Raw genomic sequence first — 26045 nt, 5'->3', positions numbered from 1 at the left:
GGAATTGTGGGAGATATAGCAGTTTGGATCGGAAATTGGCTTGCTGAAAGAAGACAGCGGGTGGTGGTTGATGGGAAATGTTCATCCTGGAGACAAGTTACTCATGGTGTACCGCAAGGGTCGGTGTTGGGTCCACTGCTGTTTGTCATTTTTATAAATAACCTGGATGAGGGCGTAGAGGGATGCGTTAGTAAATTTGCAGACGACACCAAGGTCGGTGGAGTTGTGGATAGTGAAGAAGGATGTTGTAGGTTACAGAGAGACATAGATAAGCTGCAGAGCTGGGCTGAGAGGTGGCAAATGGAGTTTAATGTAGACAAGTGTGAGGTGATGCACTTTGGTAGGAGTAACCGGAAGGCAAAGCACTGGGCTAAAGATAAGATTCTTGGTAGTGTAGATGAGCAGAGAGATCTCAGTGTCCATGTACACAGATCCTTGAAAGTTGCCACCCAGGTTGACAGGGTTGTTAAGAAGGCGTACAGTGTTTTAGCTTTTATTAATGGAGGGATCGAGTTCCAGAACCAAGAGGTTATGCTGCAGCTGTACAAAACTCTGGTGCGGCCGCACTTGGAGTATTGCATACAGTTCTGGTCACCGCATTATAAGAAGGATGTGGAAGCTTTGGAAAGGGTGCAGAGGATATTTACTAGGATGTTGCCTGGTACGGGGAGAAGGTCTTACGAGGAAAGGCTGAGGGACTTGAGGCTGTTTTTGTTCGAGAGAAGAGGGTTGAGAGGTGTCTTAATTGAGACATATAAAATAATCAGAGGGTTAGATAGGGTGGATAGGGAGAGCCTTTTTCCTAGGATGGTGACGGCGAGCACGAGGGGGCATAGCTTTAAATTGAGGGGTGAAAGATATAGGACGGATGCCAGAGGTAGTTTCTTTACTCAGAGAAGTAAGGGAATGGAATGCTTTGCCTGCAACGGTAGTAGATTCACCAACTTTAAGTACATTTAAATCGTCATTGGACAAGCATATGGACGTCCATGGAATAGTTAGATGGGCTTCAGACCGGTATGATAGGTCGGCACAACATCGAAGCCCGAAGGGCCTGCACTGTGCTGTTATGTTCTATGTTCTATTCTATAGCACAACACCACTCAAAACATCCATATATTCCACTGTACATGCAAAATCACTCACATAATACCCATATGTTCCATTGTGAAAGCTCAAGTTGATAACAATAAAAAAGGATACAAAGCTCTGTTTTGCTTATAAACAACTACTGTTTGACATTCTGTTGTAGCTGCAATGCTGACTTCAATCTTGTGACTCATTAAGCGCTTGTGAACTTAATAATGGTCTACCCAAGGGAAGGAGTGAATGATCAACATGGTTTTTTTTTTGTAAATAATAACAAAATTTTCAAAGTCTGAAAGTGTATTACATGGAGATGTTTCTATTTTCCAAATACCTCCACAATATTGAGGCATTTATGATATGATTCACAGCTTGTACACATTTCACACTGAAGTAAGGATGCTTGATATATCATTGTAATTCAATGCTCGTCTGTGCTGATGCATACATAACATATCATGTTTTCCAAGTAAATACAGTTTCACATCATATCGTGCCCAGCAGAAAATTCACAATCTAGATTCAAATGACCACTGAAGACAAACCACCATCCACTTTCTACGTCAGTGGGGTCTTCAAGACTCGTATCACAATGTGGCCTATCTCTCACTAGTCTTCTTAGGTCTTGACAAATTTTCTATCTGGCTGGAGGTAACCAGAATATGCTCTCAGACCTGAACCAAATCGTATTTTAAACTGAGTGCATGGGAAACTAAAGCCAAAGGAGCAACTGGCTTTTTGGCAACGTCCAGTTCCATTAAAATCAGGGACAACTTGTCTGCAATAAAAGAGGTTAGAAGAAACAAATAAAAATTGAAGCACACTCACTATATAGTGCACACAACACCGCATATTAAGTGTTCAACCATGCAGTAGAAATCAAGAAAAATTTAACTATTTAATGTATTTACTCATCAGCAGACAAAATTCTGAAATCATGAAGTGTGGCAACACGTAACACAAAGCCAAGGCAGCAATCCTGAAAAGATAGTTAGTTATAAAGTCGACATGCCGAAGAGGAGCCATTCAGTCCATCAAACCCATGCTGACATTCCGTGAAGCAGCCCAGTCAGTACGATTCTCCTGCCTTATTCTTGAGCTCAACTGATGTACGAGGCTGCAAGTACTCACTGAAGTTACTTTCGGAAACACTGACCATCTCTGTATTTGTTATCCTCATAGATACCAAATTCCAGCCCACTGCCACTCTCTGCATAGAATAGTTGTTCCCAGCATCCCGCCAGTGGACTTACCCATGCCCTCATAACTGTGAATCCTACTTCTCCAATTGTTAGCTAATCTTCGTTCTCCTTATATAAACCTGACATAATTTTGTACACCCCAATCAAGTCTCTCCCTAGTCTCCTCTGCTCCAAGGAGAACATTTTCAACTTTACTAATCTAGCCTTGGAGTTAAACTCTCCTAGTCCTGGAACCAATCTGGTAAATCTCCTCTGAAACAGTCTCAGGGACTCTCACATTCTTCCTTAAGTAATGGATGCAATACACCAGCTGCTGCTGAACAAGAGCTTCCTAAATAAAACAAGAGTAGGACATTCAGCCGGTCGAGCTTGCCCACCATTCAGTAGGATCATGGCTTATCAAACACTTTAATACTTTTTATTCATCCCATCGTGATAATTTTGTACATGATTCGGAATCAAAAATCTACCAACCTCTACCTTTTGCTCAAAGACTGAGCTTCCATAGCCCTCCGTGTTCCAAACCTCTGAGTAAACAAAAAAACTCCAACTCAGACCCAAATGGCATGCCCCTTATTTTCAAATTGTGCCCTCTGGTTCTATATTCCCTAAGCAGGGGAAACATTCCAGCTGTATCAACCTTGTCTATCCCTTTAGGTATTTGCAACTTTCAATACGATCACTTCTTATTTTTTGAAGTGTTAGAGAACACGTGCCCAGTTTTCCCAATCTGCCATCCCAGGAACAAGTCTGGTCAACCTTTACTGCATTCCCTGAATGGCAATAAGTTTCCTGCAATAATGGGAATAAAACTGCATATGGCTCTCCACGTGTGGTCTAACCAAACTTCTGTACAAGTGAAGTAAAACTTCAGTACTCTTGTACGCAATTCCTTTTCCAATAAAAACTGACATTCCTTGAGCCTTCCTATTAGCTTGTTGTATGTTAGCCTTCAGTGACTTATCAACAAGGAAACCTAGGTCCCTTTGTACACTTTCCAACATCTTATCATTTAAGAAACATTGTGCACATTGGCTTCTCCTATCAAAGTAAATAACACACATGTTCCGACATTATATTCTATGTTGTGAATAATATAAAATGGGAACAGATGCTGTCAGGAAATAGCACTATAGAAATGTGGAGATTGTTTAAGGAATGTACACTGCGTGTGCTCGATATGTTTGCCCCTAGCAGCCAGAGAAGATGCAGTCAAGTGAGGGAGCCTTGGTTCTCAAGAGAGATTGAATGACTAGTTAATAAGAAGGAGGATATAATAAGGTTAAAAGGTTATATATAACCTTATTATATAAAGTTTAGGAAACAAGGATTGGAAAAGGCTCTAAAGGGAAACAAGCTAGCCAGGAAGGAGCTGAAGAAAGGGCTTAGGAGAGCTATAAGGGAACATGCAAAAACCGACTAGAATCAGTGAGATTCAGGGAAAAACCTAAGGCTTTTACACGCACGTGAGGAATAAGAGAATGGCCAGAGAAAGGGTAGGGTTGATCAAGGAGTATAAAGGGAATTCGTGCACGCAGCCTAAAGAGATAGGAGAGGTCCTTAATGAATACTTTTCTTCCATATTCACAACGGAGAGGGACCACATTGTAGGGGAAGTGTGTGTGAATCAGGCTGGTAGGCTAGAGGAGTTGGACGTTAGTAAGGAAGGTGTACTAGGAATTTTGAGGAACTTGAAGACAGCCAAGTCCTCCAGGCCTGATGGGACTTGGCAAAGGATTATATGGGAAGCGAGGGAAGAGATTGCAGGGCCTTTGGCAGTGATCTTTTCATCCTCACTGTCCATGGGTTTAGTGCCGGAAGATTGGAGAGAGGCAAATGTCATTCCCTTGTTCAAATAAGTGAACAGAGATAACCCTGGAAATTACAGGCCAGTTAGTCTTACTTCAGTGGTGAGCAAATTATTGGAAAGGGCTCTGAGAGATAGGATTTATGATCACTTGGACAGTTTGATTCGTGATAGTCAGCTTGGGTTTGTGAGGGGTAGATCATGCGTCACAAACCTCACTGAATTCTTTGAAGGTAGAGCAGTGGATGTGGTACATATGGATTTAAGTAAGGTGTTTGATAAGGTTCCCCATGGTAGGCTCATGCAGAAGGTAAGGAAGCATGGAATGGGGGAAATGTGGCAGATTGGATTCAGAACTGGCTGACCCTTAGAAGACAAAGGGTCGTAGTGGACGGAAAATATTCAATATGGTGTTCAGTTACGAGTGGTGAACCACAAGGATCTGTTCTGGGTCCTCTTCTATTTATCATTTCTGTAATTGATTGGATGTAGGAATGGAAGTGTGGATTAGTAAGTTCGCGGACAGTACAAAGGTGGGTTGTATTGTGGACAGTGAGGAGGGCTGTTTTAGGTTATAAAGGGACATTGATAGGATGCAGAGCTGGGCTAAGAAATGGCAGATGGAGTTTAACCCAGAAAAATGTGAGGGGATTCATTCTGGAAGGACAAACTTGAAAGTGGAAAGATTCTTGGAGGAACAGAGGGATCTTGGGGTTCATGCCCACAGTTCCTTGAAACCTGTCACCCAGGTGGACAGAGAAGAAGGTGCAAGGTCTGTTAGCTTTCATTAATTGAGGCATTGAGTTCAAGAGCTGTGAAGTTATGCTCCAACTACACAAAAGCCTGGTTCAGCCACATCTAGAGTATTGTGTCCAGTTCTGGTCACGTCATTACAGGAAAGAAGTGGAAGCATTGGAAAAGGTGCAAAGGAGATTTACCAGGACGTTGCCTGGGAATTCTACGTTCTTGCCCATTCACTAAGCCTGTCCAAATCCTCCTGAAGAAGCTTTATATTCTCCTCACAATACATATTTCCAATCATTGTATTGTCCGCAAACTTGGTCATCTGGTCCCTACTTTCAAATCATCGACATATATTGTAAACAGCTGGTAACGGTTCTTGCAGTACCCTACTTTTCACAGTCTGCCAACACGAGAATGACTCATTTATTTCTACTGTTTTCTGTCGGTTAGCCAATCATTAATCCATGTCAGTACATTACCTCCTTTCCTGTATGCTTTAATCCTTCGAACCAACCTCATGTAGAGGGTTTCATAAAAAAAACTTGTAAAAATCTAAGTATGTTATTTCCCGCAGCTCTCCTTCATCAGTTTTGCTCATAACATCTTCAAAAAACCTTTAAAAGTTTATCAAAAACGATTTCCCAATCACCAATTCATGCTGACTACATCACGTTGCCTTTGGATCATTATTGTCATCCAGGCATCTATCCTTTTCTCCATAATAAATTCTAGCATTTTCCCACTACTGTTGTCAGGCTAACAGGTCTGTAAGTTTCCTGTTTCTCTCTCAGTCTGTTTTTTTAAGCGAAGTGCTATTACTACCTTCTAATCCACAGGAAGCATTTGAGAATCCATCTATGTATAACTATAGAGGATAAGGTGGTTTTGGAGTAGATTTGTAGCTCGGGTTGTGGTTGTTGAGGCTGGTTGGCTCGCCGAGCTGGTTTCTCGTTTTGCAGACGTTTCGTTACCATACTGGGTAACATCCTCAATGCAGCTTCCGATGAAGCGTCAGTGTGTTTCCCGCCTGATGTCCCAACCAATACTCATTCATCTCAATCCACATGGACAAGAAGAGCCATGACTTCGACTGGGACAACACCAAAATCCTGGGACAGGCTAGGCAGAGACAGGCACGAAGATTCTTAGAAGCCTGGCACTCCACAAAGCATGCTATTAATAAATACATTGAACTTGACCCCATATACGTTCCACCGGAAGCGAAGCAATCCATCTCAACGTACCCCACAATTTAAAAATCAGGCAGGAAAACACACTGAAGCTTCATCAGAGGCTGCATTGAGGATGTCACCCAGCATGGTAATGAAACGTCTGCGAAACAAGAAGCCAGCTCTGAGCCAACCAACATCAATTAGATGATAATCACCAATCCATTGATTATCATGATATCCACCTCCTTCACACTCTGAGGTGCAAGACCTTCAGGTCTTGGGGGATTTATCAACCTTCAGCCCATTGACTTCTCCAGTACAATCTTCTTACTAATTCTAATTTCTTTCAATTCCTCATTCTCCCTATCCACTTCGTCTCCAACTCTGGCAGATTTTAGGTAAATTCCACGTGGAAGCCAGCAAAAGCAAATCACTCAGATTCTCTACCATTTCTCTATTTCCCATTTTAAATTATCCCATGTGACGTACCCACATTTGGGTTAGCCATATCTTTCCTTTTTACGTACCCTTAGAAGTTTCTACAGTCTTTTTTTAATGTTCCTTTCCTCGATTGCATTCACATTCTTTTCTCCATTTCCCACGTCAGTTTCTTTGTCCTCTTTGTCTGTATTCTATAAGCTTCATAATCTTTGGGCGGCACGGTGGCTCAGTGGTTAGCACTGCAGCCTCACAGCGCCAGGGACCTAGGATCAATTCCAGCCCTGGGCAACTGTCTGTGCGTAGTTTGCACATTCTCCCCGTGTCGGCGTGGGTTTCCTCCGGGTGCTCTGGTTTCCTCCCACAGTCGAAAGACGTGCAGGCTAGGTGGATCAGCCATGTTAAATTGCCTGTAGTGTTCAGGAGTGTGTGGGTTATAGGGGGATGAGTCTGGATGGGATGTTTCAAGGGGCGGTGTGGACTTGTTGGGCCGAAGGGCCTGTTTCTACACTGTAGGGAATCTAATCTAATCTTCAGAATTACCTGAAGTTTCAGCACAGGAGGTTTATGTAACTTCCCTGCTTTTATATTCAACAGTTTCAGTTATGAAGTTCAATTCTAATATACGTTGCTAACCACTCTCTTGGTCTGCCTTGCCACATCTGAAGACGCAGCACATGTACGCCAAGTTCCTCCGTTCCCCCACAATCTTTAATGATATAAAGTCTATTGTCTCTCTGTACCTCTTCAGCATACCTCACATTGCTCTATATAAATTCCAGGTGCTGCCGAAATACCCACTCTGCTACCCCACGGACTTATCATCTCCCTGTTTGCCATTTCTCCAAACCAGTATCATCAGCAATTAATAAATTTTATTTTGCATTCCAAAGTATGTTCACGAAATCACTTGCATTTATGAAAGAAGACAGTGGTCCTCAAATTGATTCTTAGGGACCACTATTGTCTAGTACCTCCCAGTCTGAAAAACAACATAATTCAAAGTTTTACGTCCTTAGGTCCCTTTTTTGTTAAAATACAAACCTATCACTAAGCCTTCCATTCCATGAATCTCAATTATATTTGCCAGCCTTTTATGAGATACTTTTGGCAAGGTTTTCTTAAAGTCCAGACTCAATCTGCTGTATTCTCTTGACCAAAAAATGCAATTACATTAAATCAAGAATGATCTCCTTTGAACAAGGCAATCTAATCTAAAAAAAAATCCATGTAGCCTCTTCTTAGCTAAATTACAAGGTATTTGGACAGTTTTGAGACTCTTCCTCACAATCTAAGTGACTAGGAATTTCTTTATATCTATTCAAGAGCAGGTTGCATTTTCCACTGTCCAAGCAGTGTCATCTCTCCACATCTGAGGAAGATTGTAAGACTGGAAGCCCCGCAGGTATCTCCAACTCCACTTTCCTTAGCAAATAGGATATAAGCTTTCCAGACCAAGCAATTTATCCATTTGAATGTTTATAGCCTTCCCAGAACATCCTGTCAATCAGAATCATACCCCATCCACTGGCTGTACCATCTCCCCTTCTAGATATTTTGTTAGCACACGCAAGGAAGTGTTCATTATTCATTTAACTTTATCTTGTATGTCAAGATAAATCTCACCATCTTTGCACCTAATAGTTTCACCAGGCTAACTAAAACCCACATTGTTTATCTGCTCGTAGAAGATTTTGGAGTTCCCTTTTATTGTAATTGTCAATCTATTCCCAGATCCTGCCTTTGCCAGACATTCTGTCCTCTCCATTTCCCCTGTCAATTTGTGGTATGCAGCCTGGTTCTCATGTGGCAACATTACCTGACACAGCCTCCTTTTTCATTTCATCGTGTTCTCTATCTTTCTCATCCGAGGAGTCCAGGATTTGGTTGCCATGTATCTAGCATGTACCTGAAACATTTCATCCTTAAAAAATCACCCATTATTCTATTATTCTTGTCAAAATTTGATTCTCTGCTTCCGGGTTAGATCCCCCACCCCCCAATCAAACTTGGCATTTGCACTTTAACTTGTTCCTTACTTTAGGTTAAGCAACATATTGTCAGTATTTGCAGATTCAATGATATGTGCAGATTCAGTAAGTATTTTTAAAAGAATTGTGTGTTTTCAAAAGAAAAATACATACGGATTTCAGTCTCTTGACAGCTTCCTCACAGATGTGCATTCCTCGAGATTCATCTACCTCCACGTGGCCTAAATACTGAAAAGGAAAATAAAGTTTGGATCAGCCTGTGACATACTCTACCAGATTCCAGCAAATTTAGTTTCAGATAAAATCACCTTGAGCTCCTTGCTTGTTTCACTGAATGAATCTACTCTATTATATGCTACAAATGGACCCAATATTATTCCCCATCTGTGCATTAGCCAACTGCAAATTTGACCTCAGGTGTAGTGGTGCAACTGGATTTAGAAATCTATGCGCTCCGGACCTGTAATGAAATTGTAGGAGAGCGTTTCAGGTGTGCATAGGGTTGGATCAAATGGTAATGATTCATAAGTCAATTAGCTTGCCCTTAATGCACAGACATTGACAAAGACTCAGTTTTTGAAGCTTGGAAACCAGCATTGGAGGTCTATGCCAATTAAAAACAATGTTTAAAGGTTAGGAGAGAAGAGAGAGGAATACCACTGATATAATAAGGCTTAAAATGAACTTGCCATCACCACAACACCAAGTTCTTTTTTATGTCATATTTATTCACATGCATCGTTCCTTTCAAATTCACCAGATTTTAAAGCATCAACTAGAATTGATGAGATACTAGAATTTTACATATTTCTGATCATTCAAGTTTACAACTCTGTGCTAAATCGCCTGAGCAAGGGTGTCATGCTTCATCTAGTTATCCTACTTAATCAGCAAAAAATTTCACTGAAATCAGTGCCAGTTGACAAACTACCCACTGTCAATGATAATAAACCACTGCTAATCTACAAATTATTCCAATGATTTTATACCAGCACCAATCTACAAACAATCCCACTGTCACTGTTATTATACCAGCCCCAACCTACAAGCTATCCCACTGTCATTGATATTTTAAGTATTCCGTTTCCCAAATCACTGGTCTAATTCCCAAAAGATGAAGTGGAAAGACAGTAAAAGGTAAACTTAAAGTAAAAAATAAATTTATTTATTTTGTTGACAATCTATTTTTCCAAATTCATATTTTGCATCAGTCACATCATTGGTGATTACAGTTTACATCCTTGGCACTTTCACCTCCATTTTATGAACAAACTGTGAAAAGCAGTGTCACAAGGTATAAACAGTTTCATTCCAATGTGCTCGGTATTCGCTCATCACTGGTCAAATACGTTGACACAGAGTAACGTATTGATGCCAGAAAATCCACCAGCACAACACAGGATAGGATCCTGATGTTTTCTAAAAATACACTTTTGAAGATTTACCTTTTGTAAGATCTCACAAGAAATGAGCCATTTCAAGCCATCCCATTTTTTCAGTGATTGGGAATTATTCCAAACCAAATAACATCAGCGTGCCATCAAATCTTTCAACAGAGGGCAAGTTAAATGATAGATGGCTCAAAGCAAACAAGATAGCTGCCGTTCAATTTCTGAGGAGTCATGGGGAGTGCAGCATAGCAAGGAGTCATCTTTACTTCTGACCTTATAATGGAGGGAAGGTCATTGATGAAGCAGCTGAAGACTTATGGCCTAGGACACTGCCTTGAGGAACACCTGCACAGTTATCCTGGAGCTGAGATAACTCTAACAAACTCAAGATTCCCTTGGTGCTACAGGTGAAGGAATCCGACCGAAGTACAAGTAAGTGTATATCAGTCTTTCTAAAAGGCTAGTACATTGAGGTCATAACAAAGTGAAGCTGATGAACACAGCAGGCCAAGCAGCATCTCAGGATCACAAAAGCTGACGTTTCGGGCCTCGACCCTTCATCAGAGAGGGGGATGGGGAGAGCGTTCTTCTGGAATAAATAGGGAGAGAGGGGGAGGCGGGCCGAAGATGGAGAGAAAAGAAGATAGGTGGAGAGAAGAGTATAGGTGGGGAGGTAGAGAGGGGATAGGTCAGTCCAGGGATGACGGACAGGTCAAGGAGGTGGGATGAGGTTAGTAGGTAGGAAATGGAGGTGCGGCTTGAGGTGGGAGGAAGGGATGGGTGAGAGGAAGAACAGGTTAGGGAGGCGGAGACAGGCTGGGCTGGTTTTGGGATGCAGTGGGGGGAGGGGACGAGCTGGGCTGGTTTTGTGATGCATTGGGGGGAGGGGACGCACTGGGCTGGTTTTGGGATGCAGTGGGGGAAGGGGAGATTTTGAAGCTTATGAAGTCCACATTGATACCATTGGGGTGCAGCGTTCCCAAGCGGAATATGAGTTGCTATCACTGATACATTGAGGTCATCTTCTGGTTTGTACAGGGAGTTCAGACAGTTGGTGGGGGAAGCTATTTGTTAGAAAGTAATAACTGTAATTTTCAGGTAGCTAATTAAACTTTAACTTGTAATAAAAGCCAATAGAGAGTCAGTCATATCAGCTGGTGGTGCTTTGTGTTCCACCTGCGAGATGTGGTCAAATCATGGACGCTGAGAGTATCCTATCCCTGATAATTACATCTGCAGGAAGTGAATCTAGCTTCAACTGCTGACCAAACAAATGGTTTGGCTTGAGCAGCAGTTGGGGACAGCAAGGAGTTGACAAATGGCAGACAGTGTCATAGATAAAAGATTACAGAAATGTGGTTACACCGAAGCGACTGGAAGATAGATGGATGACAACTAGATGGTACAGGCAGTCGTGCAGGATTCTCCTGCAGCTGTCCCCCTGTCAAGCAAGCTTTCCATTATGGATACTGATGAGGGGGATGGCTCATCAGGAGACAGCAGCAGCAAGCAGAACAAGAGCATCACAGTTGGCTCTGCTGTATAGCGGGGAGAGACAAAGCATAGTAGAGCAATAGTATTTGGAGACTCAACAGTTTGGGACACAAGTAGGCGATTCTGCAGCCGTCAGACACACACCAGGATGGTATGTCGCCTCCCTGGTGCCAGGGTCATGGCATCCTGAAACAGGAGCGCAAACACATAGAAGTCATTGTCTATGTGCGTGCACACACTCTGAGGAAAGGTTACCAGACCCAAAGCATTAACATTCTTTTGCCCTTCACAGATGCTGCCAGACCTGCTGAGCTTTTCCAGCAACTTAGTTTTTGTTGCTAATTCACAGCATCTGCAGTTCTTTCAGTTTTTACTTAGAAGTCATTGTCCATATTGGCACAACAGACATAGGTAGGAAGAGTGACAAGGTCCTGAAACAACAATTCAAGGATGTAGGTAGTGAACTAAAAAGCAGGATCTCTCATGTGGTAATCTCAGGATTACTCCCTCTGCCACATGCTGAGGTTAGAAACACAGAGAGAGTACAACTAAACACGTGGCTAAAGAGCAGGTGTAGTTGGGAGGACTTCAGATATGTGATTATTGGGAAGTCTTCCTGGAAAGGTGGGACCTGTACAAGAAGGAGGGGTTGCACCTAAGCTGGAGGGGCACAAAAATCCTATTAAGATTGGATAGTGCCATACAGGAGAGTTTAAGCTGACATGATGGTGGTGGTGGTAGTGGTTTGAGGGTGAGGGGGGCACTGGAGCAGGTGAGCGACTATACAGACTAGGGAAGAGTTTGAGACTAAGACAAACATAGCTATGAGGAACAGCAGTAAGGGAGAGGTTGCTGAACTCAGCACAACTGGAGGCTTGGACTGCATTGGCTTCAATGCAAGTCGCGCAGGTATGTCAGGAGCTAAAGAATGACCAGACTAAGATTAGGGCCAATGACGGACAGTAGAGGGAAGTTGTGCGTGGAGTCCGAAGAGAGAGGAGAGGTGCTAAATGAATATTTTTCTTCAGTATTTACACAGGAAAAAGACAATGTTGTCAAGGAGAATAGAACATAGAACATTACAGCACAGTACAGGCCCTTCGGCCCTCGATGTTGTGCCGACCTGTCATACCAATCTCAAGCCCATCTAACCTACACTATTCCATGTACGTCCATATGCTTATCCAATGACGACTTAAATGTACCGAAAGTTGGCAAATCTACTACCGTTGCGGGCAATGCGTTCCATTCCCTGACTACTCTCTGAGTAAAGAAACTACCTCTGACATCTGTCCTATATAGCGTAGGTTAGATGGGCTTCATATCGGTATGACAGGTCGGCACAACATCGAGGGCCGAACGACCTGTACTGTGCTGTAATGTTCTATGTTCTATATCTTTCACCCCTCAATTTAAAGCTATGCCATCTCGTGCTCGCCGTCACCATCCTAGGAAAAAGGCTCTCCCTATCCACCCTATCTAACCCTCTGATTATTTTATATGTTTCAATTAAGTCACCTCTCAACTTTCTTCTCTCTAATGAAAACAGCCTCAAGTCCCTCAGCCTTTCTGCATAAGACCTTCCCTCCATACCAGGCAACATCCTAGTAAATATCCTCTGCACCCTTTCCAAAGCTTCCACATCCTTCTTATAATGCGGTGACCAGAACTGTACACAATACTCCAAGTGCAGCCGCACCAGAGTTTTGCGCAGCTTCACCATAACCTCTCGGTTCCGGAACTCGATCCCTCTATTAATAAAAGCTAAAACACTGTACGCTTTCTTAACAGCCCTGTCAACCTGGGTGGCAACTTTCAAGGATCTGTGTACATGGACACCAAGATCTCTCTGCTCATCTACACTACTAAGAATCTTACCATTAGCCCTGTACTTTGCCTTCCGGTTACTCCTACCAAAGTGCATCACCTCACACTTGTCTGCGTTAAACTCCGTTTGCCACCTCTCAGTCCAACTCTGCAGCTTATCTATGTCTCTCTGCAACCTACAGCATCCTTCGTCACTATCCACAACTCCACCGACCTTGGCGTCGTCTGCAAATTTACTAACCTATCCTTCTACGCCCTCATCCAGGTCATTTATAAAAATGACGAACAGCAGTGGACCCAACACCAACCCTTGCAGTACAACACTAGTAACAGGTCTCCAGGATGAACATTTCCCATCAACTACCACCCTCTGTCTTCTTTCAGCAAGCCAATTTCCGATCCAAACTGCTATATCTCCCACAATTCCATTCCTCCGCATTTTGTACAATAGCCTATTGTGGGGAACCTTGTCGAATGCCTTGCTGAAATCCATATACACCACATCAACCGGTTTACTCTCATCTACCTGTTTGGTCACCTTCTCAAAGACCTCAATAAGGTTTATGAGGCACGACCTTCCCTTCACAAAACCGTGCTAACTATCCCTAAACAATTTATTCTTTTCTAGATGATTATAAATCCTATCTCTTATAACCTTTTCCAACACTTTACCAACAACTAAGGTAAGGCTCACTGGTCTATAATTACCAGGGTTGTCTCTAATCCCCTTCTTGAACAGGGGGACCACATTTGTTATCCTCCAGTCATCTAGCACTATTCCTGCAGACAATGACGAGTTAAAGATCAATGCCAAAGGCTCGGCAATCTCCTCCGTGGCTTCGCAGGGGATCCGAGGATAAATCCCATCCAGCCCAGGGGACTTATCTATCTTCACCCTCGGAAGGATTTCTAATACCTCTTCCTCGTGAATATGGAGATACAGGCTATTAGACTAGATGAGATTGAGGCTCACAAAGAGGTGTTAGCAATTCTGGAAAGTGTGAAAATAGATAAGTCCCCTGGGTCAGACGGGATGTGTCCTAGGATTCTCTGGGAAACTAGGGAGGCGATGGCAGAGCCTTTGGCATTGATCTTTATGTCATCATTGTCGACAGGAATAGTGCCAGAAACTGGAGGATAGCAAATGTTGTCCCCTTGCTCAAGAAGGGGAGTAGAGGCAACCCTGGTAATTATAGACCAGTGAGCCTTACTTCGGTTATGGGTAAAGTGTTGGAGAGGAATATAAGAGATAGGATTTATAATCATCTAGAAAGGAATAATTTGAATAGGGATAGTCAACACAGTTTTGTGAAGGGTAGGTCGTGCCTCACAAACCTTACTGAGTTCATTGAGAAGGTGACTGAACAGGTGGATGAGGGTAAAGCAGGTGATGTGATGTATATGGATTTCAGTAAAGCTTTTGATAAAGTTCCCCACAGTAGGCTATTGCAGAGAATATAGAGGCATGTGATTTAGCAGTTTGAATCAAAAATTGGCTACTTGAAAGAAGACAGAGGGTGGTGGTTGATGGGAAATGTTTATCCCAGAGTTCAATTACTAGTGGTGTACTGCAAGGATCTGTTTTGGGGCTACTGCTGTTTGTCATTTTTATAAACGACCTGGATGAGGCTTGGAAGGATGGGATGCAGATGACACTAAAGTCGGTGGAGTTGTGGATAGTGTGGAAGGATATTGCAGGTTAGAGAGGGACATAGATAAACTGCAGAGATGGGCTGAGAGGTAGAAAATGGAGTTTAATGCGAAAAGTGTGAGGTGATTCACTTTGGAAGGAGTAATAGGAATACGGAGTACTGGGCTAATAGTAAGATTCTTGGTAGTGTGGATGAGCAGAGAGACCTTGGTGTCCATGTACATAGATCCCTGAAAGTTGCCACACAGGTTGATAGGGTTGTTAAGAAGGCGTACTGTGTGTTAGGTTTTATTGGTAGAGGTATTGAGTTTCAGAGCCATGAGGTCATGTTGAAGCTGTACAAAAATCTCTGGTGTGGCCGCACTTGGAATATTGCGTACAATTCTGGTCGCCGCATTATGGGAAGGATGTGGAAGCATTGGAAAGGGTGCACAGGAGATTTACGAGGATGTTGCCTGGTATGGAGGGAAGGTCTTGTGAGGAAAGGCTGAGTGACTTGAGGCTGTTTTTGTTTGAGAGAAAAAGGTTAAGAGGTGGCCTAATAGGGACATACAAGATAATCAGAGAATTAGATAGGGTGGACAGTGAGAGCCTTTTTCCTCAGATGGAGATGGCTAACACGAGAAGACATAGCTTTAAATTGAGGGGTGACAGATACATGTCAGATGTCAGAGGTAGGTTCTTTACTCAGAAAGTAGTAAGGCGTGAAATGCCCTGCCTGCAACAGTAGTAGACTCGCCAAGTTTAAGGGCATTTAAATGGTCATTGGATAAACAGATGGAGAATAATGGAATAGCGTAGTTTAGATGGGCTTCAGTTTGGTTTCATAGGTCGTCGCAACATCGAGGGCTGAAGGGCCTATACCGCGCTGCAGTGTTCTATGTTCTATAACAGGCAAGGTAACTTAGAGGCTGGGTTAATGCACGCAATTATGATGTTGTTGCTATTACAGAAACTTGAATGAAAGAGGAACATGAATATTAGGTGCATGTTCGGGGATATCTATGCTTTAAGTGGGAGACAGGAGAAAATAAAAGAGGTGGGGGAGCCGCATTACCGGTTAGGGAGCATATCATAACCGCATTGACAGATGACACCCTTTTGGAAGGATCTTGCAGCAAGGCATTACAAGGAGAGCTCAGAAATAGCAAGAGTGAAATTGTAAATGTTGGGATTATTTGACAAACCTCTCAGCTGCCAGCGGACAGAGGAAGGGATATGTAGTCAGTTTCTGAAAAGTTGAGGTCATTTGGCTCGTGGAGCTGGTTTCTTGTTTCGCAGACCTTTTGTTACCATGCTGGGTAACCTCCTCAGTGCAGCCTCTGATGAAGCTTTAGTGTGTTTTCCCACCTGGTTTTTAAACTGCGGAGTCCGTTGAGCTGGATTGTCTCACTTCCGGTTTTCCTTTGTAGTCGAGTACTTATGGGGTTGAGTTCAATGTGGTTATTAATAGCATGCTTCATGGAGTGCCATGGAGTGTGTCATCTTTATTTAAATGGGTGAAAACACACTGCAGCAACACGGAGCTATGCCAAGAAGAAGAATACCTCATCCAGGTTTTCAAGGATAATGGACATCCAAAAAACTGGATCAGAAGATGCTTACACAAACAACCTCAGGAAGATACCATACGCCCCGACACACTCATCACACGACCCTACATCAGGAACACATCAGAACTCACCACAAGACTCCTTTGACCATTGGGCTTCAGAGTGGCACACAGCCCATGTCAACCCTACGACGACTGCTCACCCCAACTAAAGACCCACTCCCCGCCATGGACAGGACCAAAGTCATCTACAAGATCCCCTGCAGAGACTGTGAGAAACACTACATCGGACAAATAAGGAGAAAACTGAAAACAAAGGGGGTACATGAACGCCAACTGGCAACGAAAAGACACGATCAATATTCACTCAGCTCAATCCACATGGAAAAGGAGATCAACCATTTCGACTGAGACAACACCAAAATCCTGGGACAAGCTAGGCAGAGACAGGCACAAGAATTCACAGAAGCACAGCACTCCACGAAGCATGTTATTATTAAGCACATTGAACTTGACCCCAGCAGAGAGCGGCAGGAGCTGGGCGGAAGTGAAGTCGGAGCAGAGAGGCAGTTGGGAAGGTAAGTCACCGTTATTTAAGCACTTACCTCGAAGCCCCAGGTCCTACAGTCGGGCCTCCCTCCCTCCCTCCTCCTCTAACCTAATTAAAAGTCCACAGACTCGCAGCAGGAAGAGCGGGAGCGTCAATCAGAGGCTGACAGGTGGGTGAGTCTCTGCTTTAAAGATTAGCAAATACCTACCTTGACCAGCAGAGCCCTCCATTCCTGTTCCAGCAGCAGAAAGAGCGGGAGCTCTAACCGAGAAGGACTCTCGTGTGTTGTTAAGGTAAGGCTTTTCAATTTATATCCTTGTGTATTGTCTAATTGATTAAAAGTTTAATTGCTTAATTGAAAAAGAGTGTAGCAGAGAAGTACTCGAAAGCATTTAATACATAAATTGTAAAAGTTAACTAAATAAGTAATAATGGCTGGACAGGTGATGTGCTGTAGCCGTATAATGTGGGATCTGGCTGATCCCATTGTGAACGGCAGCGACCACATCTGCAGCAAGTGTTAGTTGCTGGAAGAACTCCGGATCAGAGTAAATGATCTGGAATCTGAGCTTCAAACTCTGCGGCACATCCGGGAGGGGGATAGTTACCTGGACACTTTGTTTCAGGAGGCAGTCACACCCGGTAGATTAAATAACTCAAATTCAGAAAGTGTTCAGGGACAAGGTGTGACTGCAAGTGAAGCAGGTAGGGGGATTCAGAGTTCAGGAGTGCAGGAGCCTCAGCCCTTGACCTTGACCAACAGGTATGAGGTTCTTGCTCCCCGTACGGATGAGAAAAAGGACCGTGGACAGGATGAGCCAGCTGACCATGGCACGGTGGTGCAGAAGGCCATTCAAGAGGGGGGAGCAAAAAGACAGGTAGTTGTTATAGGGGATTCTATTATTAGGGGACAGATAGCATCCTATGCAAGCCGGATCAGGAGTCCCGCATGGTGTGTTGTCTGCCCGGTGCCAGGGTGCAGGACATCTCCAACTGAGTTGAAAGGATATTGGAGCAGGAGGGGGAGGATCCAGTTGTTGTGGTCCACGTTGGGACTAACATAGGCAAAGCTAGGATCGAGAACCTGTTCAAGGATTATGAAGTACAGGTCCCCAAGGGTCATAATCTCCAGAATACTGCTTGAGCTACGTGCTAATTGGTATAGGGAAAAGAAAGTTAGGGAAATAAACACATGGCTAAGGGATTGCTGTGGGAAAGAGGGATTACATTTCATGGGGCATTGGCATCAGTTTTGGAACTGGGGGGCGGGGGGGGGGGGGGGGGTGAATCTGGACCGTTGGGACGATCTCCACCTGAATCGATCTGGAACCAGTGTTCTAGCGAAAAGGATAAATAGGGTGGTCAGTAGGACTTTAAACTTCTGAGTCGGTGGGGGGGGGGGGCGGAGTGAAAGAGACAGGGAGTATGGAGTTAAATGGAAAGATAAGCAACAGGATAGCATATGTACAGGTGGGTTTAAGCTCAAGGCAGACTAGGAATACAGCAAAGTAGCTGAAGACATCTTGGGATTCCCAACCTCTCCAATAATGATAAGAAAGTTAGAATTAAGGCACTTTATCTAAATGCTCACAGTATTCGCAACAAAGTAAATGAATTAACAGCACAAATCCTCTTGAATGATTATGACGTGGTAGGCATCACAGAGACATGGTTGCAGGGAGTTCAGGACTGGCAGTTAAAAATCCAAGGATTCACAACATACCGAAAAGACAGGGAGGTGGGCAGAGGGGGTGGGGTTGCCTTGTTAGTTAAGAATGGAATTAAATCTACGGCGCAGAATGACAGAGGGTCAGAGGATGTGGAGTCTGTGTGGGTGGAATTGAGGAACCACAAAGGCAAAAAAACTTTAATGGAAGTTATGTACAGACCTCCTAACAGTGATCAGGACCAGGGGCGCAAGATGCACCGAGAAGTAGATAGGGCATGTCAGAAAGGCAAGGTGACGGTGATCATGGGGGACTTCAATATGCAGGTGGATCGGGTGAATAATGTTGCCGGTGGATCCAAAGAAAGAGAATTCATGGAATGTTTGCAGGATGGCTTTTTTGGAACAGCTTGTGATGGAGCCCACAAGACAGCAGGCTATTCTGAACTTAGTGCTATTTAATGAGCCAGACTTTATAAAAGGCCTTAAAGTAAGGAAACACTTAGGAGGCAGCGATCATAATATGGTAGGGTTCAGTCTGCAGTTTGAAAGAGAAGGCAAAATCAGATATAATGGTATAACAGTTAAATAAAGGTAATTACAGGGGCATTAGAGAGGAATTGACAAAAATTGACTGGAAGCAGAGCCTAGCGGGAAAGACAGTAGACCAACAATGGCAGGAGTTTCTGGATGAAATTGAGGACACAGTACAGAGGTTCATCCCAAAGAAAAGAAAGATTATCTGGGGTGGGATTAGACAGCCATGGCTGACAAAGGAAGTCAGGAAATATATCAAAGAAAAAGAGACAGCCTATAAAGTGGCCAAGAGCACTGGGAAATCAGAAGATTGGGAAGGCTACAAAAACAAACAGAGGATAACAAAGAGAGCAATAAGGAATGAGAGGATCAAATATGAAGGTAGGCTAGCTAGTAATATTAGAAATGATAAAAGCTTCTTTCAATACATCAGAAACAAACGAGACGCAAAAGTAGATATTGGGCCGCTCCAAATTGATGCTGTAAGGCTGGTGATGGGAGATAAGGAAATAGCTGAAGAACTTGAGTACATTGCATCAGTCTTCACAGTGGAAGACATGAGTAGTATCCCAACGATTAAGGAGAGTCAGGGGGCAGAGTTGACTATGGTAGGCATTACAAAAGAGAAAGTGCTAGAAAAGCTAAAAGGGCTAAAAATTGATAAATCTCCTGGCCCCGATGGGCTACATCCTAGAGTTCTGAGGGAGGTGGCTGAGGAAATAGAGGAGGCTTTGGTCGTGATCTTTCAAAAGTCACTGGAGTCTGGGGAAGTCCCAGATGATTGGAAAATTGCTGTTGTAACCCCCTTGTTTAAGAAAGGATCAAGGCAAAAGATGGAAAATTACAGGCTGATTAGCCTAACCTCAGTAGTTGGTAAAATTCTTGAATCCATTGTCAAGGATGAAATTTCTAAATTCCTGGTCAGATTAGAACAAGTCAGCATGGATTTAGTAAGGGGAGGTCATGCCTGACAAATCTATTATTCAAATCTATTGAAGAGGTAACAAGTGTGTTAGACCAGGGAAGCCCAGTAGATGTTATCTATCTAGACTTCCAAAAGGCCTTTGATACTGAGCCTCACGGGAGGCTGCTGAGCAAGTTAAGGGCCCATGGTGTTCGAAGTGAGCTACTGGCTTGGATTGAGGATTGGCTATCTGACAGAAGGCAGAGAGTTGGGATAAAAGGCTCTTTTGCGGAATGAGTGGTGTCCCACAGGGTTCCTTGTTGGGGTCGCAGCTGTTTACCTTGTATATTAATGATCTGGATGAAGGGACCGGGGGCATTCTGGCGAAGTTTGCCGATGATACGAAGATAGGTGGACAGGCAGGTAGTACTGAGGAGGTGGGGAAGCTGCAGAAAGATTTAGACAGTTTAGGAGAGTGGTCCAGGAAATGGCTGATGAAATGCAATGTGAGTAAATGTGAGGTTTTGCACTTTGGAAAAAAGAATACAGGCATGGGCTATTTTTGAATGGTGAGAAAATTTGCAAAGCAGAAGTGCAAAGGGATCTGAGAGTGTTGGTCCAGGATTCTCTAAAGGTTAACTTGCAGGTAAACAAAGAATCAAAGAAACCAAGAAACCTACAGCACAGGAACAGGCCCTTTGGCCCTCCAAGCCTGTGCCAATCAAAATCCTCTGTCTAACTTGTCATCTATTTTCTAACGGTCTGTGTCCATTTGCTCCCTGCCCATCCATGTACCTGTCAAAATATATCTTAAAAGACGCTAACGTGTCTGCGTCTACCACCTCCGCTGGCAACGCGTTCCAGGCACCCACCACCCTCTGTGTAAAGAACTTTCCACGCATATCTCCCTTAAACTTTCCTGCTCTCACTTTGAACTCATCACCCCTAGTAATTGAGTCCCCCACTCTGGGAAAAAGCTTTTTGCTATCCACCCTGTCTATAACTCTCATGATTTTGTAGACTTCAATCTGGTCCCCCCTCAATCTCCGTCTTTCCAATGAAAATAATCCTAATCTACTCAACCTCTCTTCATAGCTAGCACCCTCCATACCAGGCAACATCCTCTGCACCCTCTCCAAAGCATCCACATCCTTTTGGTAATGTGGCGACCAGAACTGTACACAGTACTCCAAATGTGGCCGAACCAAAGTCCTATACAACTGCAACATGACCTGCCAACTCTTGTACTCAGTACCCCGCCCAATGAAGGAAAGCATGCCATATGCCTTCTTGACCACCCTATTGACCTACGTTGTCACCTTCAGGGAACAATGGACCTGAACACCCAGATCTCTCTGTTCATCAATTTTCCATTTACTGTATAGTTCGCCCTTGAATTTGATCTTCCAAATGCATCACCTCGCGTTTGCCCGGAGAGCCGTAGAGTCCATAATTAAGAAAGCGAATGTAATGTTGTCGTTTATCTCAAGAGGGTTGGAATATAAAAGCAGCGATGTGCTTCAGAGGCTTTATAAAGCTCTAGTTAGGCCCCATTTAGAATACGGTGTCCAATTTTGGGCCCCACACCTCAGGAAGGACATACTAGCCCTGGAGCGTGTCCAGCTGAGATTCACACGGATGATCCCTGGAATGTGATAATGGGAACTGCAGATGCTGGAATGGTAGGTTTAATGTATGATGAACGGCTAAGGATCCTGGGATAGTACTCATTACAGTTTAGAAGGTTGAAGGGAGATTTAATAGAAACTTACAAGATAATGTATGGTTTAGAAGGGGTGGACGCTAGGAAGTTGTTTCCGATCGGCGGGGAGACTAGGACCCGTGGTCACAGCCTTAAAATTAGAGGGAGTAAATCTAAAACTGAAATGAGATGACATTTCTTCAGCTAGAGAGTGGTGGGCTTGTGGAACTCATTGCCACGGATTGCAGTGGAGGCCGGGACGTTGGATGCCTTCAAGGCAGAGATCGACAAATTCTTGATCTCAGAAGGAATCAAGGGTTACGGGGAGAGTGCAGGGAAGTGGAGTTGAAATGCCCATCAGCCATGATTTAAATGGCAGAGTGGACTTGATGGGCCGAATGGCCTTACTTCCACTCCTATGTCTTATGGTCTTATATACATTCCTCTACAAAGGAAACCCAGAGTGAGACAATCCAGCTCAACAGACCCCACAGTTTTCGTGCCAACCAGACTGGAAAACATACCAAAGCTTCATTGGAGGCTGCACTGAGGATGTTACCCAGCACGGTAACAAAACATCTGCAAAACAAGAAACTAGCTTGATGAGCGAACCAACCTCAACATCCGCAACCCAAGCTACAAATCTACTCCAAAACCTTAGTTTCTGCAATGATGTCAAAATAATGGGGTTGTTGTGCTGCATGGTTTTTAACTTCCACTATATTGACACTCTCTTAATTTCGGGATTTGGATGGGGAGCAATTCGTTAGGTGTGCCCGGGAAGGGTTTTTTGAAACACTACGTGGATTGTTCAATGACGGAGAGGGCCATATTGGACCTGGCACTGGCAAATAAGCCTGTTGAGGTGATCAAAGTTTCAGTCAGAATATATTTCGGAAATAGTAACTATAATTGAGTATATGATCAGAGATAATGGGAACTGCAGATGCTGGAGAATCCAAGATAACAAAGTGTGAAGCTGGATAAACACAGCAGGCCTAGCAGCCTCTCTATTGAAGGGTCTAGGTTCGAAACGTCAGCTTTTGTGCTCCTGAGATGCTGCTTTGCCTGCTGTGTTCATCCAGCTTCACACTTTGTTATCTATAATTCAGTATGTTTTTGGATACTTACGGATAAGGACAACATTGGACCTCAGATGCAGGTGTTAAATTGGGAGAAGGCCAAACTATAACCAAATAAGTCAAGGACTGGAGAATGTGGATTGGGAGTGGTTGTTTGAGGGTAAATCTACATCAGAAGTGACAGCTTTCTAAAGGCCAGTTGATTAGAGTACAGGACAGGCATATTCCTGTGAAAATGAAAGACAGGAATGGCAGGTTTCGGGAACCTTGGATGAGAGGGGAAATTATCAGCTTGGTCCAAAAAGAAAAGCAAACCTAATGTACCCTAGGCAACTAAAAACAGATGAAGTCCTTTAAGAACACAGAGAAAGTAGGAAGGAGCTCAAACTGAGAGTTAGGAGGGTTAGAAGAAGCTACCAAGTGTCCTTGGCAAGCAATTTTGAGCAAAATCCCAAGGCAGTCTATACATATGTTACAAGCAAGAGGCTAACTAGGGAAAGAGTATGCCCTCTCAAGCATAAAGGAGAGAGATTGTGTGTGGAGTCAGAAGAGATGGGTGAGGTCCTTAAACGATTGGTATTCCACAACCCCCCCGCCCCCACCGGATTTGAGTATCATTTGGACAGCATTTAGTGTCCACTCTTAATTGCCCACAGAGCAGTTAGGAGTCATCCACATTGCTGCAGGTCTGGAATCATATGTAGGCCAGACCAGATATGGATAACAGTTTCCTTCCCTAAATCCCCAGATGGGTTTTCCTAGCAATCAACAATGGCTTCACGGTCATCATTAGACTCTCAATTCCAGATTTTTTTTTGGGACTGAATTCAATTTCCACCATCTGCTATGGGAGGATTTGAACCCACATTCTCAGGACATTACCTGGGTCTCTGGATGAACAGTCCAGCAATACCACCACCAGGCCATTGCCTCCCCTCTCATTTACCAAAGAATGTGAGGGATGTTGAGATTAGGGAAAGAGGTGCGAATACTCTCAGACAGGTCAACATAATAAAGGAAGCAGCACTGGGTGTCTTGAAATACATTACAGTCGACAAGTCCCCAGGGCCAGACGGGATATACCCTAGGATATATTGGGAGGTAAGGCAGGAAATAGTTGCAGTCTTAATAGATACCCTTGCATCCTCTTTGGCCCCAGACAAGACTGTAGAGGATTGGGAATGGTCAATGTTGTTACTTTGTTTCAAAAAGGAAACAGAGATAATCCAGACAATTACAGTTCGGTGAGCTTAATGTCAGTGGTGGGGAAGCTGTTGGTGAAGACATGGAGAGACAGGATTTATTCACATTTGGAAACAAATGGACCTGTTAGTGACAAGCGGCATGGGTCTGTGTGGCTTGTGCGACCTGACTGTGTTTATTTGAAATGGTGACGAGATTGCTGAGGGAAGGACAGTGGACATTGCCTGCATGAACTTTAGTAAGACTTTTGATAAGGTACCTCATGGCAGGTTGATAAAGGATTTTTGAGAATGGAGATCAGTAACTAGTGGTGTTCTACAGTGATCACTACTGGGGCCTTTGTCATTTGTAATACATAAAAATGATCTATAGGAGAATGTGTGTGGGTTTGATTAGCAAGTTTGTGGATGACACTAAAATTGGCAGAGTTGTCGATAATGACTAGGATTATCAAAGAATATAGCAGGATATAGATAGATTGCAGACTTGAGTAAAGAAATGGCAGATGGAGTTTAATCCGCACAAATGCAAGACGATGCATTTTGGAAGATCAAATTCAGGTCTGAATTGCATAATAACTGGCCCAACCCTGAGGAGCACTGATATACAGAAGGCATACAGGTGCACACAGTGGCAACACAGATGGATAAGTTGGTCATGAAGGCATTCACCGCACACTTACCTTCATTGGAGAGGGCATCAAACATAAAAGTTGCAAGTTTTTAACAGCTATATAAAACTTTAATTAGGCCACATTTGGAATATTGCATGCTGATCTGGTCGCCACACTACCAAAAGGATGAGGATGCTTTGGAGAGGGTGCAGAAAAAAAGTTTACTAGAACGTTGCCTGGTCTGAAGGGTTTTAGTTATGAAGAGAGGTTGGATAAACTCTGATTGTTTTCACTAGAAAGACAGAGGCTAAGGGGCAACCTCAGAGGTCTACAAAATTATGAGAGGCACAGATAGGTTGGAAGATCAACTACAAGACGGCACAGGTTCAAGGTGAGACAGGGAAGGTTTAGGGGAGAAGTGCAGGAAAAGTTTTTCACTCATTGGGATCCTGGAACACACTGACAGTGGAGGTGGTGGAAGCAGGAACATCAGTAACATTTAAGGCCCATCTTGATAGACATATGAATGAGGAAAACAGAAGGATAGAAACTGCACATGGGCAATAAGTAGTGGATCTAAATTAGGATTAGGAATTGGCACAGCCTTAGAGGGCTTAAGTAACTGAGCTGCGTCGTACGGTGTTGTATCTTCCTTTGCGCTGGCTATCAACGTGTTGCTTGACTGAGCGTCAACATGAATCAGTGAGTATAGTGGCAGTCAGTAAACAGAGTTTGGTATGAATAAGCACATGGGCAGCAGAGTTGTGGACGACCTAAAGTTTGCACAGGGCAGATGAAGTAGAACACTCAGCAGCGAATTGGAGTGGCCAAATCTAGAGATAACAAAGGCACAGATGAAGATTGCAACAGCAGATGAGCTAAGATGTAGATGAAATCAGGAAGCTTTTTGGATGTGGTAACAAGTAGCCATAGCGACCCTGCAAACGTGTGGTCAGGAGCTCATCCTAGGGTCAAATATAATATTAAGATTGTGAATTAGATTTAGCATTAGATTGTCTCAAGAAAAAGTAAGGTGCATTTTATTATCTTGGAATCTCCAGCATCTGCAGTTCCCATTATCTCTCACACCAGCTGAGCTTTTCCAGAAACTTCTGTCATTTGGGAGAGTGCTAGATTGACAATGTAAAGCTTCCTGGTTCAATCCTTCTTCTTAACATTAGGGGATTCAAGGGTTATGGAGAAACACAAAAAAGTGGATGTGAGCAGTGATGGATCAACAATGCCCCTATTTATGGTGGAGCAGGCTTGAGGGGCCAAATGGCATACTCTTGTTCCTATTACTCATTGTCTTATAGCATATGAGTGCTTTACTCATCAGTATGTTGAACTCTTAAAGAGATATCTCTCCCAATGTGATGACAAAACACTATCTTCCCCTGCCACAAGTAAATTAGCAGCCAAAGTGGAATTAG

At 43.5% G+C, this 26045-nt stretch overlaps 1 protein-coding gene across 11 annotated transcripts in view; it reads right to left on the bottom strand.

Annotated features, from left to right (window-relative positions):
• numb (NUMB endocytic adaptor protein) overlaps window positions 1-26045 on the bottom strand; it is a 231763-nt gene that overhangs the window by 63023 nt on the left and 142695 nt on the right. For all 11 annotated transcript variants that reach the window (XM_048537840.2, XM_048537841.2, XM_048537832.2 and 8 more), the window contains one exon: window positions 8594-8668. In XM_048537840.2, the coding sequence (XP_048393797.2) occupies window positions 8594-8668 (75 nt within the window). The remainder of the gene's footprint in view (window positions 1-8593; window positions 8669-26045) is intronic.

The sequence above is a fragment of the Stegostoma tigrinum genome, chromosome 10, assembly GCF_030684315.1.
Source record: "Stegostoma tigrinum isolate sSteTig4 chromosome 10, sSteTig4.hap1, whole genome shotgun sequence".
In the NCBI taxonomy this organism is placed as follows: Eukaryota; Metazoa; Chordata; class Chondrichthyes; order Orectolobiformes; family Stegostomatidae; genus Stegostoma; species Stegostoma tigrinum.
Note: the sequence above shows the minus strand (reverse complement) of the source record. Positions and strands in the feature narration are given on the sequence as shown.